The sequence below is a fragment of the Plectropomus leopardus genome, chromosome 22 (assembly GCF_026936395.1).
Source record: "Plectropomus leopardus strain MGB_pleo_1.0 chromosome 22, ASM2693639v1, whole genome shotgun sequence".
In the NCBI taxonomy this organism is placed as follows: domain Eukaryota; kingdom Metazoa; phylum Chordata; class Actinopteri; order Perciformes; family Serranidae; genus Plectropomus; species Plectropomus leopardus.
This window is the reverse complement of record NC_142197.1, coordinates 23,717,362-23,735,069: the sequence shown is the minus strand read 5'-3', so window position 1 is coordinate 23,735,069 and position 17,708 is coordinate 23,717,362. Positions and strand designations below refer to the sequence as shown.

Genomic DNA, 17,708 nt, shown 5'->3' with positions numbered 1-17,708 from the left:
CCAAAACCTACATTTGGGTTTGAAAGCCATGTTTTCTTTAAAAAATAAAATAGAAATCACCATTTATCATATCTGAAAACTGTGCAATATGGTTGTTTATGGTGGATGGAGGGTCATACACTTTTGTCCAGTCAGGGATGCTGAAGGAAAAATATGTGTAGCTTCAGGGAGGGTCGTGATATAAAAGAAAACAAAGTCCCATCACAGCCATTCCCTCTCAAACAAATGACAAATGAATTCCCTAAATAAAGTCCCTAAATAGATTAAGAATTAGTTGAAAACCTCTGGATAAATTAAGGGGGGAATGAAAACTTATGGTGGATATTCAACCCTTAGAGCTAACTTTAATATTATACACACTTGTGTCACTCTGAGCACAAATTTGCTTTTTTTTAATTAAGCTTTTTTTTTTTTTTAAATTTTTTTAAAACATTAATATTATTTTCTACTTTCATGGAGTTCATGTTTTAACCAACATCAGTTCTAACCGTAAATATCAAATAATCATACATTTTAATCAGAAATTTTAAATCAGAATTTTAACCCTTTAAATGCAACATTTTTGTCATGACACCACTATGTTTTTAGACTTTTTTAAAAAAGAATTATTTTCAATATACTACATGTAAAGTAGTTTTTTTTTTTTACTATCACAGCCTGGGATATTTCAATGTTTTGCAGTAACATTCATTGTAACAATATAATTTATGAAAATATTATTTGCTCCATATGCCAAATATGGTCAAATAAATACAGAAATAAAAATGACGCCATCCGATGGAAAATAGTAAAAATGTCAAATTCTAAGACAAAGGCACAGAATGACACCCAGAAATAATACAATGCATGTTTTCATGCTTTGATGGCTGCGGGATCAAAAGTTTCAGCTTGAATGGGTTTCAATTGTGCATTTTTTGCACTTAACAGTATGAATGTAACAATTTAGTTTCCACTGTGTATTTTAGACTTATTGTAGGAGCTTAGCTGGAAATTCCAAGATGAACACAGTCAAAACTATCGAAAAAATAAAGAATGAAAAGCGTAAAATGCTCCAAACAGTCCCTAGGGGTTAAATAAATGGCGTTATCAGTCACCACCGTCCCTGCAGCACTTTGAACTCTCTGGCCCCGCCCCTTTAGCGTAGTATCCTAGCAACGGCTCCCTCTGTTCTCCTCTCATTGGTCGTCTTTTGGATGTCCGCCATATTCAAAAACAGTCACGAGCCCCCGTGCTATTGTAGTAAGATTTATTGTAATTATTGTGTTTAACCCCTTCAGCAGCACGTAGTGTTTATGACATTTCAAATGGGTGAAAGCGATGAAGTTCAAGCTCCCATTTCAACTTCAGAGAAACCGAAAAGACAACCGAGTTTCAGGAACCTAAAGAGAAAGTTTTCAGCTGAAGAAGAAGACTTACCTCTCGAGAACAGCAACGGCAGACTGAGACGGTGAGTCCATGTTTTCTGTCCTGAACTTAACTCACCAAAGCAGTCACAAAACCCACAAAATACCAGTAAAACCGTCTCTGCCGAGCCAGACTCAGCTTTTAGCCCGGGACAACATCCACAGTTTAGCTAACTGGCTAGCACACTTTAGCCACGGTAGCAGTACGGAATGACGATGCATTAACGTTACTTGGCGGTGAAACGAATAGTTTTAAACTCGGAACCAGCCAAATGAGTTTAAATACTTATTCTAGCAAACTACCAGATCCTCTAAATGTGTTTAACATAGTGTTTTAAACTGAGTTCTGATATTTTCATTGCGTCAAAACGCCACAAGATGGCAGCAAATTGCCATTAATGGCGCCCCTCAGGTACAGAGAAGAGAGGCCTGACCATTGTGGCCTTTTTATTTTTTTTTCCTTTTTATTTGAGGTACTGTAGCTTAATGTTTTGAAACCAGAGCAAATAGGTACGATTTCTTTCGAAAAACATGGAAAAAAGGCAAGCAACTTGGGAAGAACTGACCCCCAAAATAGCACAAAATTAATGAAAAAACGACAACAACAACAACAACAACAACAACAAGAATATTAACTGAAAATCAATTTTAAAAAAAGAATATTTTAAAAAAGTACTACAAAAAGAGAAACCCGAAAAGTACCGGGAAAAACTGCTTAAAACTACTAAATTTGTTTAAAAATCATCTTGAAAAGTTCTAAAAAAGCATTACATTTAACTGTCTGATATCTGTGGACACCTTGAATAATATGGATGGAAGGATGGATTACAGAAACCAGAAACCTCATACTGACCTGGCATTATATTGCCAGTTCATTGTTAGGTGAACTCTGTGTATAACTTCAGAGATGATGTTATTGTGCATCCAAGAAACCCAAGCACTGTGCTCTTAAATTTATTGGCCATAAATGTGACCGCTACTTAAAAAATAAAAGTTCCAGAGCTCATTTGTATCAATACAATGAGATTTATCAAAGTTCTCAGACTAACTTACAATAATAGTAGTGCGTTTTGGGATAATAAACCCCTGCGAGAGTTTATGTTGGCCTCTTTTCAAAGGCTTTCCATGTTGTGTGCCAAAGTGGCCAAGCCCTGCCCTGTGCCCAACTGGCTCTGCAGACAAACATGGAAAAACAGCACCCGATATTTGACCCCCATAACAAGGTTTATGGAAAAAAAGCATGAGGACTGAGTGAGAGAAAATAGAGTTTGATTTCCCAAGTGAGATTGGCATTAAATAGCAGACTGGCAGTGGATTTTTATTTTTTTGTGAGTTGCCAAGCACGTGTAGACTTCAACTAACGGAAATAAACAAGGTTGGTTTGAAGTGAACTCGGCATTGTGAGTTCATTGTCCATGTAAAGCATTATGGTCAAAACAGCACGTTGACTGGGCGGAGCAGAGGTGTTTAAATGTTCTTTGGGTAGAGTTTGTGCCTCATAAAAACAGGAATGTTTCTCAAATAAAATTAACTTCTAGTAACACTTTAGTATATGCAACCTGTTGGGTGATGTGTTTTCTATAGAATCGAGGTGCAGGTGGACATGCGGGTGCAGGTGGGTCGGCGGCGGGTACTTCAGTTTCAAAATCAGCTTTAACAAACAAGGGCAGGGCTAGCCGAGATGTTAATCCACTGACTCATGAGCTGCTCTTCCCTCGACACATAAGAGTGGTAACAGAGAGAAAAAACCTTTGTCCCCTGGCTGACAACAGTGACGAATATCAATCAGGTATTCATGAATAAGTTACACACAGAGACTTCAGCTTTCAGAATGCTCATCTTATGGGAAACATGACATTGGATACCTCCAGTGACTCATTTAATGTTGAAATATGCTTTTCTGACCTGATAATTGGCTGAGATGTCTTCACCTGTGCTGCACACTGCAAACAAAATAGGTCATAAAACCAAACCAAATAGCTTGTGCTATCAGCAAGAGCTCTGATTCTTTTTGGAGAAGTTATATTTGTTGTTGTTCATCCGTCTACAAGTAACTGACACGTCTGAGTGTCAGCAGGGATTTGGTTTCTCTCTCAAAGACACTTTGAAAGGATTCAGACTGTTGACATACACACTGGCTGTGCCATGATCTTCACCAACAGTTAGGCCAATGTCAGAGCTTGAGTCTGTGTGTGTCCCTTTTTTTAAAAAAAAAAAAAATCAATGTCGCCTCTTTAAATTCTGATGTTTTTGATCTCTTGAACGCAGTGCAGGCGTAACTAGTCGTGAATTCTTTTTTCATCTGCAGCAGTTTGTGGGGTTTGAGTTGCGGGCTGATAATTATCTGTAGATGTAGGCCTCTGTTTCTGTTAAAAGGTGTTTGTATGGATAGATATCAAAGTTGCAATGGTGCTAAAGCGCTGATATAGATTTTTTTTTGTTTTAAGAATCCATCTTACCATTAACCAAACATTGACTTTTGCCTGCCATGTTAATGCATTTATGATGTCATGTCAAGTCAGGGATTTGTGTTATGAATTATCTGAGTTTCTGCATTTTATGCTGACATTTGCATTTTATTTTATTGTTGTTTTATTGCTACCTTGTTTTTATTTGTAACCTTTTTAAGAAAAGCGATATAACTAAAGTTTATTTAAGAGGCTGTTCATGTGAATTTTCCCCGTGGGAAAGTTTTCATTCCGATTATTCTGAAATCACATGAACACAGCGTTAAAAATGGCGCTTGTTTTGTTGACGTCCAACCCAGCAGTGTATCTGGGCCACACTGCTTGTTTCACCTCCGTAAAAGCTCTTGAAAGTTGTCCTACTGGGGCGGTTCCTGCAGTGGAGATACGCACCAACGAGCGAGATCCCATAAAACTACCCCGAGTTCCTGCAGTGAAAACGTGCCTATTGACTCCAGTAAAACTGTCACCAAACTCTGGCTCCAATGCAAAATTTCAAACGCAGTTACTGACGTCAAGACCTTTTTACTTCCTTGATTCATGGCAACTCACCAAACTTTGTGAAGGCTTAAAGTTATGCATAATGAAGGGCATGGCTGATTTAAATTACAGGATGTCTGCAAGGTGTCACCTCATTCTATGAGTCAGATCCACCCCTCGCTCCCCCACATCGCCAGCCTCTTGTCCAAATTTGGTCACTTCCTGTTTACAAAAATCCAAGATGGCGACAGCGGAACTGCCTAACTCAAAGCTAAAAAAAAAACCAAAACAACATAAGTCCTTAAATCAATAGTTGCTGTCACAGTGGTCCAGTTTTTTATGCAGCCTATGGGCAACAGCCTACACACTGCATTATAGCGTAACTTTCTAGAATTGTAAAATCTTGTCTTATGGTGTTATAAAATGCTGCGCCATGTTTTGGCATCTGATACGCATCTGTTTCCAGGACTGTCTGGATCATTTTCAATTGTTTTGACAGGACACCAATACGAATGCAACTCCCAGTTTGTTTGGTTTTTCAAACTTGTGATCAGTTGTTAATAAGCTTACGTCCTCACACTCTTTTATCACAAATATCCTCATCTACTCCAACATCGCTCGCTCTACAACTGTTGTTTAGATTAAGCAGTGAGACATTAAGTAGATGAGTAGGTGAGCAGCTATGTTTAATTGCTGCAGGCTCTCGCCACCGTGAGATTCCCTGCATGTCTTTCTACACCACTGTGAGAAATCAGCCTTGGCGGAAAGCCTGATGATATAACAGTTGTCAGATAGTGGGTGTAGCCCCGTCCTGCTCCCTGAGCCAATGCCACAATGACTGTCTGCTCTGCTGAAAGCCATGCCCATTCCTGAGAAGCCTCTGCTTTATTGTCTGCTTCTCTCTCAGCTCCACCGCATCCTGCGTTAGTGTCATCATGAGTCAGTGACGCTTTAATTGGATGTCATTTAATATCTTAACTTTAGCTAGAATTAGCTTAATGGATGATTTCCACAGAGGTATTGTGTGCTTTAAGGAATGATGGACCAAAGTGTTCCGAAGAGAGTGTGACTTATTTAAATTTCCACTGAACTTTATAATAAAAAAAAGTTGCGGGGAACTTTATATGTTGTCAAAAGTTTCAGTTTTTTATTAAGCATTTACTTAAGGCATTTAAACAAAGTTTTGTGTCAGAGTTTATTATATGCCAAATTCTAAATTTCAACTGAAATTTCAACATAATTTTTATTGTAAATGCATATCGCTTCCAAATATCACTTATCAATCTCATTAACTGCTTATAATTGGTAACAGCCCTGAAAAAACAATGTTGGCTGACACCTAATCTGTTTATGAGGCTTATGACGACTATGATCATATTCAGAATATGGAGTTTACATGAGAACAGAGAAATCGGGTAACTCATATTTGCACATTTACATATTACATAAACAGGATACCACAATAAAAACAAAACAAAAACAACAATCATAAATTCATGTCCACGTAAATAGACTGAGTGTTTTAGTCATACTTACCAACCCTCCTGATTTTCCCAGGAGACTCAGACATGAGACTGAGACTTGGAACTAGGTCATATGTTTATGAAATAAAATTATTTATTTATTTTTGGTCATACCGGAAATAATGATCATTGCTTTTGACCATATACTTTGCATTTTCTTAGACAAATGAAACTACCACGTTTTTAGACTAGAGCTAGACTGATGAATCAGCCAGGCCAGTATATGAGCTAATTTTTCACAATTTTGAATATTCTAGTTGGTCATTTGATGTTTGAGACTGTGTGTGTGTTATAGCATTGCAAGTGTAAATGACCACTATGGCGGGGACAGTATAGTTATGTCATAAGGTTTACTTTTGTCTATACATCATCAAGTAGTCAGCTGGGTGGGTGAGGACACTCCAACAGGACAAACTGCCCTGGACAGGAGTGTAAAGTTAAATCAGCACTTTGACAGTTAAGTCTGAACAACACCTGTGGTGACCTCTGACCCCTGACTTGCCTCAAGGACACCCAGGGAGCTTCTCATTTTTCTGCTCTCTTTAGCTATTGTTGTTGTTGTACACCACGTGCTGTTTATCCCAAACACCTTACAGTAGCATCAGTGCACACATTACAGCATGGGTGGTCCCAACAGGAACTTAACTTAGTTCATTAGAGTGTGTTGGTGCTCCGTTCAACCCACTGAGCTCCACAAAACCTGTCTGCTCAGATTTTCTCCCCTTTTCATTTTATCGTCCTGTCAGCCATACATGTCTGTTTTATTGTGTAAAGATGAGCATTGTTATGACTGGTCGACCGATATGGGCTTTTTCAATAGCCGATGCTGATATTTAGATAGCAGGGCAGCTGATGGTCCAGGTTTTGTTTTGTTTTTGTCTTTTCTGATAAAATACAACAATTTAATAACAAAAACACATGAGATGCAAAGTTGGCAGATTGAATTAACATTTATTTAACACTATTATTGTCTGCATCGTCTCTGTTTGCTTATCCTTAAGCAACACCACAACGTTACAATACTTGAACAACACATGTTAAAGAGGCAAAATTTTAACCTCAGTTTTTTTTCTTAATATCTATATATTTATTTTTTATTTAAAATGAGTGAATTTAATTAGGGCTGGGAAACATTTTGATATTATATCAATATCATGACATGAGATTTTGTCTTAGATTGTGGATGTCATAACATTGTAAGTGTTGTCTTTTACTGGTTTACTGCATGACAGTAAAGTGATGTAATTTTATGAACTCACCAGACTGTTCTAGCAGTTTTATTATTTGCTTTTTTTACCCAATTCATCATTATATCCACCTTAACTGAAGATTAGTTTTTATAAGCAATTTCATTGTGTAAATATTTTGTGAAAGTGTCAAAAGTTTACCCAACAGTATTGTTACTTTATTGATAATGAGGTATTTGGTTAAAAAAAAAAAAGATATTCGATCTATCTATATCACTTGGCAGGGGTTCTGATAGGAGGGTTGGGCTGCCAACTGATTAATTGGCCAATCATTAATCAATACTAGGGTTGGTACCACTAACTTTAAAGAGTCTACATATTTAATAGAGTATCTGAGTAGAGTTTAGAGTTATTCAGCATCATATTTAGTTTTTTAAAATGTTAGCATATCATCTTGCAAAGAGTTCTCTAGACAATGCCTTCAAACTGCAAAGTTTAGGTAAACAGTAATAACAATAATGTATTTTATTTATGACACTCAAGGTCACCTTACAAAAACCAACAGCAATAAAAGAGCATAAAGTCAGATATAAATGTTGCCAAACAAAGTAAACAATATAAAGTGAAAAATAATAAAATACATAAAAGTTTTTAATGAAGCTGCAAATTAATGAGTCATAATGTCCGTATGGATAATGTCTAAATAGAGCACTGCTTCTCATGATTTTTATCAGCATTGTTTTAATCGTAGACATATTGGAGCAATATTCTGTGCATCTCAAAGGCTGTTGCAAAACATAAGTATCATGTTACATCAGTATATGGCTACAACTAACAGCTATTTTCATATTCAATTAACACAATCAGTTTAATACATTATTAATTTATATTGTATTAGTGATAGCCCAAAATGCCAACCACAACTCTCCAAAGTCACTCATGGGGTGGATAATTGATCAGTTGCTGATCAGAGCTGATCTGCTAGGATTAGAGCAGTGGATGAGAAGAGCAGCTGCTGTAAGTGAATGCAAACTTTTAGGTCCAGCAGAATGAACGATTAAGTTTCACTGTTAATGCACCTGACGTTATGTTGCTTCATCTGTGTCCAGGGTATGTGCTGCGCTTTGACAAAGCTCCAAAAACAGAAAATCTCTTTGTGTTGGCAGATGTTTAATCGTATCAGTCCACCACATATAGATGAATGTGTGGGGAAATAACTGAGTAGTTTTGTTTTAATCAGTAAAATCAGATTAATTAACACCTCAGTTTATCTAAAGAAAAGTAGACACGGTGTTCAGAATGCTGGTGTAGAAATCTGCCTTACGTTAAAAGATTTCACATGATTTTCCCAACTGGAACAAATTATTTTCTTTATAAGTTAATCTGACCAGTACGTTGTCAATTTAGTGTGTCTGTAAATGTAACAAAAGAACCCCAGAGTCCAATGCGATCTCTTCAGATGTCTTGTTTGACCTGACCAACAGTATTCAGTTTACATAATATCAAAAGGGATATGCAGTAAATCCTCACATCTGACAGGGTGAAACCAAAGAATGTTTCAATTTTGTTCTCGGAAAGTGTCTTAAAAAATGAATCACTTATTAAGACAGTTGCCAGTTAATATCTGACTAATAAATAAATCAACTTATCATTTCTGCACAAGCCCCTACCTGCTGTCCTGGGGTGTCAGGGCAGAGAGAAAGGGCGCAGCTGTGCTGACTATAGATGGACAGTTGTCTGTGTCACTGGATAAAGGCCAACTGGAGCAACACTAGCAGAGCGACGGTATAACTGGAATGACTCAGCCTTACGAGCAGCACTTGCCGGACACACACGCAGAACAAGTGTTTCTGAGCAGCCCCACATTCTCTGGATGCTGGTGCCTTTTTGGGTCCCTCCTTCTAAGGCAGCCCCATGACATGTGTCTTCAATATTATTGTTCAGACACCATGTAAGAGCATGTGCAAGACTGGATTATGAAAGCTGAACAACGTAGGAGGTTTTGATTCATCCTATAGTCATGCGTGCTGAGTGTGATGCACTATTGTTGCATGATAGTTCCCCTAAACATACTCCAAAATGTCTCAACATTTCATCTTTTGCTTGCTTTTTCATATTAGTTCAATTGGGGCTTCTACATTTATTAGAAATGTAGCTTTTCTTCATATTTTTATACCTCCGTGCAAGTAATAGTCGTGTTTTTTTTTTCCTTGAATGTCCATCACATTCTTGTGAACGTGCTATTTTATGAGAGAATTTCTCCAAATTTGGCGCAAACTCAACAATGAACTTATTAGAATTTGGTGGCCAAAGTTCACTGTGACCACACAAAATGTATTTTTGGCCATGACTAAGGAAGTCATATGCTAATTATGACAAGAATTGAATGATAATTGGATATGGTCAAAAAATGAGACAAAGACTCTTTATTATGTATTTGAAATTATGTTACAGAAAAAAAGTTGAAAAAAACCCCAAAAAGTAGCACTTTCTTAAGGTTGCCCCCACCCTCTTTTTTTGAAAAACTGTTATTTTTTTGGTAATTTTGGGCAATTTCTTGTTATGTTGCTGGTTACCCTCTTCCCAAATATCAAGCCATTTTGCTCAAGTTTCAAAGGGTTAAGCAAACAAAATGACAGTTCTGAGACCTTAATCAGATTAAACTTTGAATCCTGAGGAAATTGATTAAAAAATATGGGGGGAAAAAGTGCAATGAATGCAACTTGGTGAGAAATGTTCTACAAATTGTATGAAATAAGTGGATTTAGAATTTATTATTTAAAGCTAGGGAAAATGTAAAGGGGAAAAAAACGATTTAAAGCTCATTATCAAAATTATGTTACAGAACTAATGCAATTCATTAGAATTTTGTTCTGCATCTTTTTTTCTTTTTTTTAGTTCAATTTTCAGATATTTTTCTTGTATGTTTTTTTTGTTGTTGTTTGTTTATGTTTTATTTTCTTGCTAATTTTCTTTCACTCATTGCCCTCTTCCCTTGTTTTTGAAAGAAATCAAGCCAAATTGCTTAGGTTCCAAGGGATGAAAAAATGGTTGAGGCCTTATGCTTTTATCTACAAAAAAACATAAAGATAAATGCTATGTAACAGGATACAGTCTCCTCTTTGCAGTCTGTGTCAAAGTTTATGTAGTTTCATAAGCTGCACAGTTACTTAGCCTTGTACGGCAATCGTGAAATCCAGTTCTCACTTTAAGTATTTTTCCAGCATGAAATAGTGCTTCAATAAAAATCCAAAATGTTGGTATAAGACAGGTCTTAAGCTCTGCTTTGATGTGTTTCTTCCTGCTGAGTAACCATCCAGTCACTGAGCGGGATGTGTTGTGTAATTGCCCTCAGTGTGGCCTTATCAGGCCCAACCTTGTAATACTTTAATAATCACACAGGTTGGTAAGATAAGTTGTTTGACATGAGAGGTATTCACAGCATGCATGGCTGCTTTCGGGGGGGGGGGGTGTTCAGTATGGACAATCCCACTGTGGAGTCCCAAAAAAGGCAAAGCTGTCCCCAGCCAGAAAATCCCAACAAAAAGACATTTGGGCGATGTCCAAATCTTTGGGCAGGAGGAAGGTGTTAGATAAAGAACGCCTCCTTCAAATCTGACAGGGGTCTTAGGTCTAAGGACAGTCATGCTCCCCTTACTACCCTGACAGGGAGGGACCTTATCTGTCAGTCATGGTTTGAGTTGGAGGACAGCGCTGCGTCTCCACCATGCTAAAGCTGTGGTAGGTTGCGGGAGGTGAATGTTTTCTCAGGACCCTGCTCTTCCATGAGTCACAGTTCCCCTCCTATCACCATCTGAATGCTTTGAGCTCACTAAGTCATCGGCTTTACTCACTCTTTGACCAGGACTTTAGGTCAGAGAGGACTCAGATGTTGGTTTAAATTGATCCAGAGCTTCTTGAATATTTTCATGGTTGCTTCTGAATCATGCTTGTTCACAGCAGTGGGTTTATAGGGATTACCTTCTGTAATAACACTCAGGACAAGGTTGCACGCTCAGCAGCACGTCATGCACAACAGGCCCTGTAGATGTTGGTTTTTGCGGCGGAGGATGCATTGTATTTCTGTTCTAATTGTGGCCCTAATCTCTTGTTGTTCAGGTCACTGCGAAGAGGAAGCTCCTTTACCTTCCTCACCCCAGGACCACAATGGGACTTCAGTCTGGTGAGTACAGGCCTCACGTTTTCAAGTTGGCTGATCACATTAGGCAACATGCAAGACACAAACATGTCGAGTTCATTACTAATCGTAATAACCTACACCAGAGTGCTGACCGTCAGCACCACCTGAAAGAAGGAAAGAAAATGTGCAAGGTGGTCCACAGCCAAGACACACAGCAAGACAATTACATACCGTCTTTATTTACTTTATATAAGGTTTACAGTACTTGCATGAGGTATGCATTTTTCATATATACATTCACTGTCTGCACATTTCTTCAAGCTGGCTTTTGGCTGACTTCTGTCCTGTCGTGCAAATTGGGAGTGAACTTGAGCACCGCTTCCCGTCATAACAATGTGTTTTGGCTTTAAATCTCGCCTCAGAGTTTTCAACAAAGTCTCGGAAACGGTAGCCCTGCTCATTGTCACAGCGATAGAAGGCAGCTCCTTGTTGGCCCTCAGCCACCATAATCCCAATAAACAATCCAGACCAGAGGACTAATGTCTTATTTACTTTTGCTTCTTTACACAGTGAGCATGTTATGCATTATGCTGAAAACAAAAATTTGTCATAATGTCAATGCCAGGGCAAAATGTGTGCAAAAAGAGCATCTTTTTTGATATATCATTGGCTGTGTTTGTTGTTGTTTTTTAGGATTGTGAGAGTGGGGTGAGACAGTTTCAAGGAAGCATGATTGAAAAGCCCTTTTTACACAGAGATGGTGCTATAGGGACATCATAAAGTCCCTTCTTTACACCTCCTTTGCATTTTTTACACGCCTCCCTTGGTGGTTAGGGATAGGGACTGTTTGCTATTTTTAAGGGGAAGGGGGTTGCTGCAAAACGGGTAAGGCATAAACTTAAAAAAAAAATTAATCACTGAAAAGTGACCTGTGTTTTTAATTTTGGCTCAGGAGAGAGATAATTAATGATTATTCAGTTTTTTTGTTTAAAAAAAAGTCACACTCCACACCTTTATCTTATAAACAGCTGATGGAAGCAGCAGTAGACCAACAACTAGGCCATTTGGCGGAGTTCATCGAAGTCTGGTGTTTTTTTTTTATATAACAACTTCAAAGCCTCGTCTGTAAGGGCTGTTTTATGGCAAGGTAAAGTGGTGAAAATATTCTAAATAAAGCATAAACTTAAATGGATATTGACTTTGTATTGGCCTCCCACGTTATTGTCCTTTAGCTATGTGATCCAAATACTGAAGGTCTTGATTCAAATATTATTTTCACATTAGCTGCAACGTGAGGGTGCAGTGAAGAAAAAGCTGATTTTAAGTTGCTGTGTTCTAATTGTTACTTATCCATTAAAATCCTTTGAACTGGTTTTTGACATCTCTAGTTATAAAAAAGAAATAAGACTGAAAATCAAGTTTTCAGGGTCATTAATGTGTTGGTAAACATGCTGATGTTTGGGGCTGCACAAACAAGGTAAACAAGACTGTTACATTTGTTCAAGTATGCATATGTTTACATGTAAATGCAACAGTATGTAACTGTGTGGCTGACATATTATCTTATAACTACAGGTGAGGGTACTTTGAATGCATGCCTTTGTGCAGGGTGTGCACGGGTGTGCTGATAACGTGTATTAGTGTATGATGGGTACAAAAAAGGAAAAAAAACAATTAAACAAGAACAAAAGGAGAAAAAAAACAGAAATGAAAATAACATCTTTGACATTACACAGTCACGTTATCCAGCCTGATAACATGTGGCTGTGCATGCTTAAGGAAAAAGTCAAAAATAGTCATTGCCCCAACAGAAAGGTTATATAACGCTGGTGGTTGGCACAAGAAGCATCTGTAGCAGTATGGGAGATTTACCGAGTTCTTGGCATACGTTTTGTGACATTTCAAGTTATTGTGATATATATACTGCATTCTGTGAGTGCAGCTCTAGTTTGAGAGTTATAGTTTTGTGTAGAGGAGTATCCATCCAAACACTTGGCCTTGTTTCACTCAGGGATGCTTAAGATCTGTGCCCGGTGGCATAAACTACCCAAAGTTGTAAACTTAAGTTTGTCCCTCATGCAAAATATTTTTGTAAAATGTTGGGTTTATTTTGGAGCGTTGCATATTATCTCCTAGACTATTTACAGCAAGGCTTTCATGGTTGTAACTGTCATAATGTCTTCATTATATCATCATCTTTCAATGCTACTTAATAGCAGTATTATCAGTGTTCTCAAGTGTCTCCAAAATGGACATCAGAGAGAACACAACAAGTAAAGGAAAGTCAAACTGCACAGAAGATGTTGTTGTCCTTGAAGAATATAGAAAACACAAGCACATAATCTTAAAGAAATTTAACCCAAACATACGGAAAAGCAGATTTGTCAATAAGGAACGGACAAAGTCAGTGCAAGAAATATTGCTGTGATACAATCCATATGAGGTAATGAAGAGAATGTGATAGCACAAACTGGATAGTTTCAGTAAAACAATACCGTTACTGTTAATATATGAGACAGAGCTATGGTAACATTTGGCTAGCTAGCTACAAAGCTGCTGGTTCAGACTCTACTGAGCCAAACATGATGCCGAATTTAGCAGACGACCTCTGTAACATACGTAATATAATGCAGTAGTTTGGTGTCCAAGGTCCAGTTAAATTTTGTAGAGATTTTGAAGATAGACATTGAATGCTCTAACAATCAGTGCATTGCTCATAGTGTCTGTTTTCTCTGTCCCGAAAAATGTGTCTTGGTATCTCCTCCTTCTCCTCAATCACCAAAAATGTAGCCATTTCTTATGTTCCACGAATTATTTACCTTTAAAGAGACTGGTATGGGTCCCTTAAACTTTCTGAAATGGTTACTGAGGACCTTCTAGCAATGTCATGGAAATACTTTAGTATCTATAGGCAAACACTTGCCTATAGATACTAAGGGAAATCATTATGGTGATTTTACGCAACCCGTGTTTTTCTCAGTCATGTTTAGATGGCATAAAAAGATGGCCTATAAAGGCATCCTTAGCCTAAGTGGTTTATTTCAATCAGGCACTGGAGCCTCTGTACTTAACCCTCACAGCAATCACCCACCTTAATCCTGGTACCTTAGTTTCAGAGTGCCATCAGTGCAGTGAAATCTATAAACTTGGGTCTACATTCCAGGCCAGCTTTTCCCTTTGGCAGCTCCCAGCACTGAGTGTATATCTCCATGTAATACCTCACTGAGGGACTGTGATGACTGTTCTTTTGTGGCTCCCTCGTGGCTGAACAAGGCCTGTTCATGCAGCCAGAGACCAAATGCTGGATAAAGGAAATCCAGCCTGCTCCAATTTCTTATCCCCCACCTATCAAAGGAACATAATGGCCTACAAACCGCCGCTGCCTCTAACAGACTGGCCTGCTCGTGGTTTACAGTCGGCCTTTAAATGAGACGAGCTGATTAGAACCAGAAAAGAATGAGCAGATTAGACGGCGAGCAGCATGACGAGAGCGGAGGCATTCCAGGGTTTACAGCTGCCCAAAACGCAATCCATCGCTCATCTGAAGGCCGAGGACAAGGAATAAAAGCGGGTTTAGAAAGAGAGAGAAGGCCAACAGCTCTTTATCTCATGCCAGCCTGCTGCCTTTGATTCGCAAACACGGCACGCTTAGCTCATCCACCGAAGTCATGTGGACCTTGTTAGCTCGCCCTTTCACTTCACTCCCCCCGTCATTTATAAATCTACCAAACAGCGAGCAATAAAAGAATCCTGGAGGTGTCTTAGTCTTGGTGCCCTTCTTATCGCAACCCTGCCACTTTAAGCTTCAAGGTTTTGCCAAGGTTTTGAATCAAGTTTAGCCAAGTCTTTGTGCTTTGAAGTGTTTTTTTTTTGTACTCCCTGGCTGGGGGAGAGATAGGTGTAGAGTGCATTGGCCCTCAGGCAAATCTTGGAATCAGGCGAGCATTCCCTGGGTGCTTGGTGCATTTTCTCAGACTACATCAGGTACAAGGCCTTGAGGGGCTTTCTGTCACGCCAAGAATGTGAGTCAAATTTCCAATTCAGTGCCAAGATCAAACCAGACTGGCGTTTGGTGGAATGTGAAGGTAATTAACAGCATAGTCAGATTCAGAGCTTTCTGTCTCATCAGGCAGCAAGTTCAGGCGGCCAGAGATGTCAGCCTCAAGAGTGGCCTGTCTGATAAGAAGCATTCCAGACCAGCTTTAATCAGACGATGTGATTTAATGTGTCTGTCAGCTGCGGAGTCGCGTCAAGCTTTTTCATGCAAACATTGATAATTATTGCGGGAAGGCCTTGCCCATATCAACAGCAATTTATATTCAAACTAAGACCAACTTCTTTAACCGCCGACTGTCTGAAGATTCCTCAGCATTCCACAGAGACTGGGATTTATATTAGTGAACCTTTGATAACACATAAATGCATCCAGTGTGCTGCTCCCCAGTTAACACTCATTCATGTCAATGAGAGGACCCGGTACAGCTGTATCAACTCTCTGCAGATACATCACACTCTGATGCTGCATTGCAGCTGTTCAGAGCCCTGGATTCATGCCTCTTAATAGTTGATAACACGTGTTGAGGAAAATGAAAACTTTGCCTGTTTTTATGAGCTCTCTGTGATGTTTTACAGTCTTGACAGAGGGTCATAAATGTATGTTGTAATGCTGCAGTCAGTGACCATATCTGATCACTTTTATCTCATGGAGACAAAATCCACGTGTTTCGAACCTGCACTTTGCACCCACGTAAAGGCATTATGTATAATGTCTCACCTGCAGACCTCCACTTTCCCTTGCCACCTTGTTTAAAGAAGAGAGTAGTAGTAGAGCAGAGTAGGAAGTAATTAATCGATTAATTAGTTGTTCAATGCACAGATCAGTCAATGCTGTCCAAATCTTTGTCTTTCCAGCCTTTTGTGGGCTTTTTTTGGGATAGTTACTGCCATAAATGCCTAATTTCACTGAGGCTTTCTAAAAAATTGCTGAACATGTTGCAATGTTTATGCATTTTTTTGCAATTGAATTGTGGATGTAAGTAAAAATGGCCAAAATGATGTTGGGTTTTTTTTTTTCGTATTTATTTATTTATTTATTTTGTATTTATTGGCAGCTAGAAGATTTACAATAACTTTACTTCGAGCCTGTTTCGGAGATAATAAATCACAACAAAATTAAGTGCTTAAAGGTAATAAATAAAAGTTGATTAATAAAATAAACAAATGAATTAATAAATAATAATAATAAGAAGAAGAAGAAAAGGCTGAAATGGAAGGGGATAGAGTTTTTTTTTTTTAAATATTTCATTCAAAATCTAAGATGCATTGTTTGATTTTTATACCACACCAAGTTAACTTACCGTGGTAATTAGTCTTGTCTGTTGTCCACGTGTTTCAGCTATTCTTCATGTGTGTTTTTCAGCAGAAAAGTACTTCTCAATTGTGCAGTATTGTGTTCTACTACAACATTGCACATGGTGCAATGGTGCAGTTTACGCCATCCTTCGTGCAGAACAAGGGATCAGGGAATTGCCTTGCATAGTGTTTAGCAGTAAATTCTGCTGGGGAATGGGAGACGTTTGTGGCGTACTTGTCTTTATTTTTGCAACCAGAAACAGTTCAGGTTGGTAACATTGTCTGGGAAACTGTTATGACTGGTGAAACTTACGGGAAACTGTAATAGTTGCTGTAAAATCTGAGTAAAAGTTGTGGACTTGGAATTGAAATGTCACAAAATTCACTGTGATCGGTTTTTACGTTGATTGAATTTACATTGAAGACACATTGGGAGCATTCACACCTGTGCTTAAAGCTGCCCAGTTGCGGTGCGATCTCTTAGGAAATATGTTGATACCAGGTGTAAACAGGACCACCATGTGAATGTCAGTCTGAACACTGTTCTATGTGTTGTAGTTGTAGATGTCTGGATGCATGTATACTCTGTTACCAGACCAGTATACATGGCGTGGCGTTACTGTCATTTACATGTGACTGAGGTGGGATAGAACAGTAAACGTGTTTGATGTGAATTTGTATTTGATTTGAAGACGCAAATGACTCTCTTTGTTTTAGTGTTTATTTTTATCTCTTTTTTTCTTCCACCTTCCATTTCTGTACAGTAAATACTTATCTTCCTTTCCACCATACTGTAACTGCATTAAACATTTCTTGGCTGGTTGGCCTCCTGTTTCATCCAGACCTGGGTCAGAGTGAGCAGCTCGTCAGGTCAAAGGATGGATTTTTCTTTGAACACTTAGCCCATGATGTCATGGTAATATGAAACTGCAATATTGTTTGAATGTGGCAGACAGAAGAACACGCCTCCATCATCAGGCTGGTATCTAAAGACAGAAAGCCAAAACCTCTCATTGTCTGTCTGAGAGTGTTAAAACTTGTTTGTAGTGTTTGTGGCTGCTGTGTTTATGTTGTCTGTGTATATCACCGTTCTTTTTATTTAACATACAAATCTGTCAGTCTCTCCTCAGATGAGTAACAACAGTTTCTATGCCCTC

At 38.4% G+C, this 17,708-nt stretch overlaps 1 protein-coding gene across 1 annotated transcript in view; it reads left to right on the top strand.

Annotated features, from left to right (window-relative positions):
* The first annotated feature begins 1,191 nt into the window (after positions 1–1,191).
* Positions 1,192–17,708, top strand: part of net1 (neuroepithelial cell transforming 1) — a 35,658-nt gene continuing 19,141 nt past the window's right edge. Inside the window, exons 1-2 of the mRNA XM_042511361.2 lie at positions 1,192–1,447; positions 11,178–11,241. Of these exons, the coding sequence (XP_042367295.1) occupies positions 1,293–1,447; positions 11,178–11,241 (219 nt within the window). The 5' untranslated portion in view covers positions 1,192–1,292. The remainder of the gene's footprint in view (positions 1,448–11,177; positions 11,242–17,708) is intronic.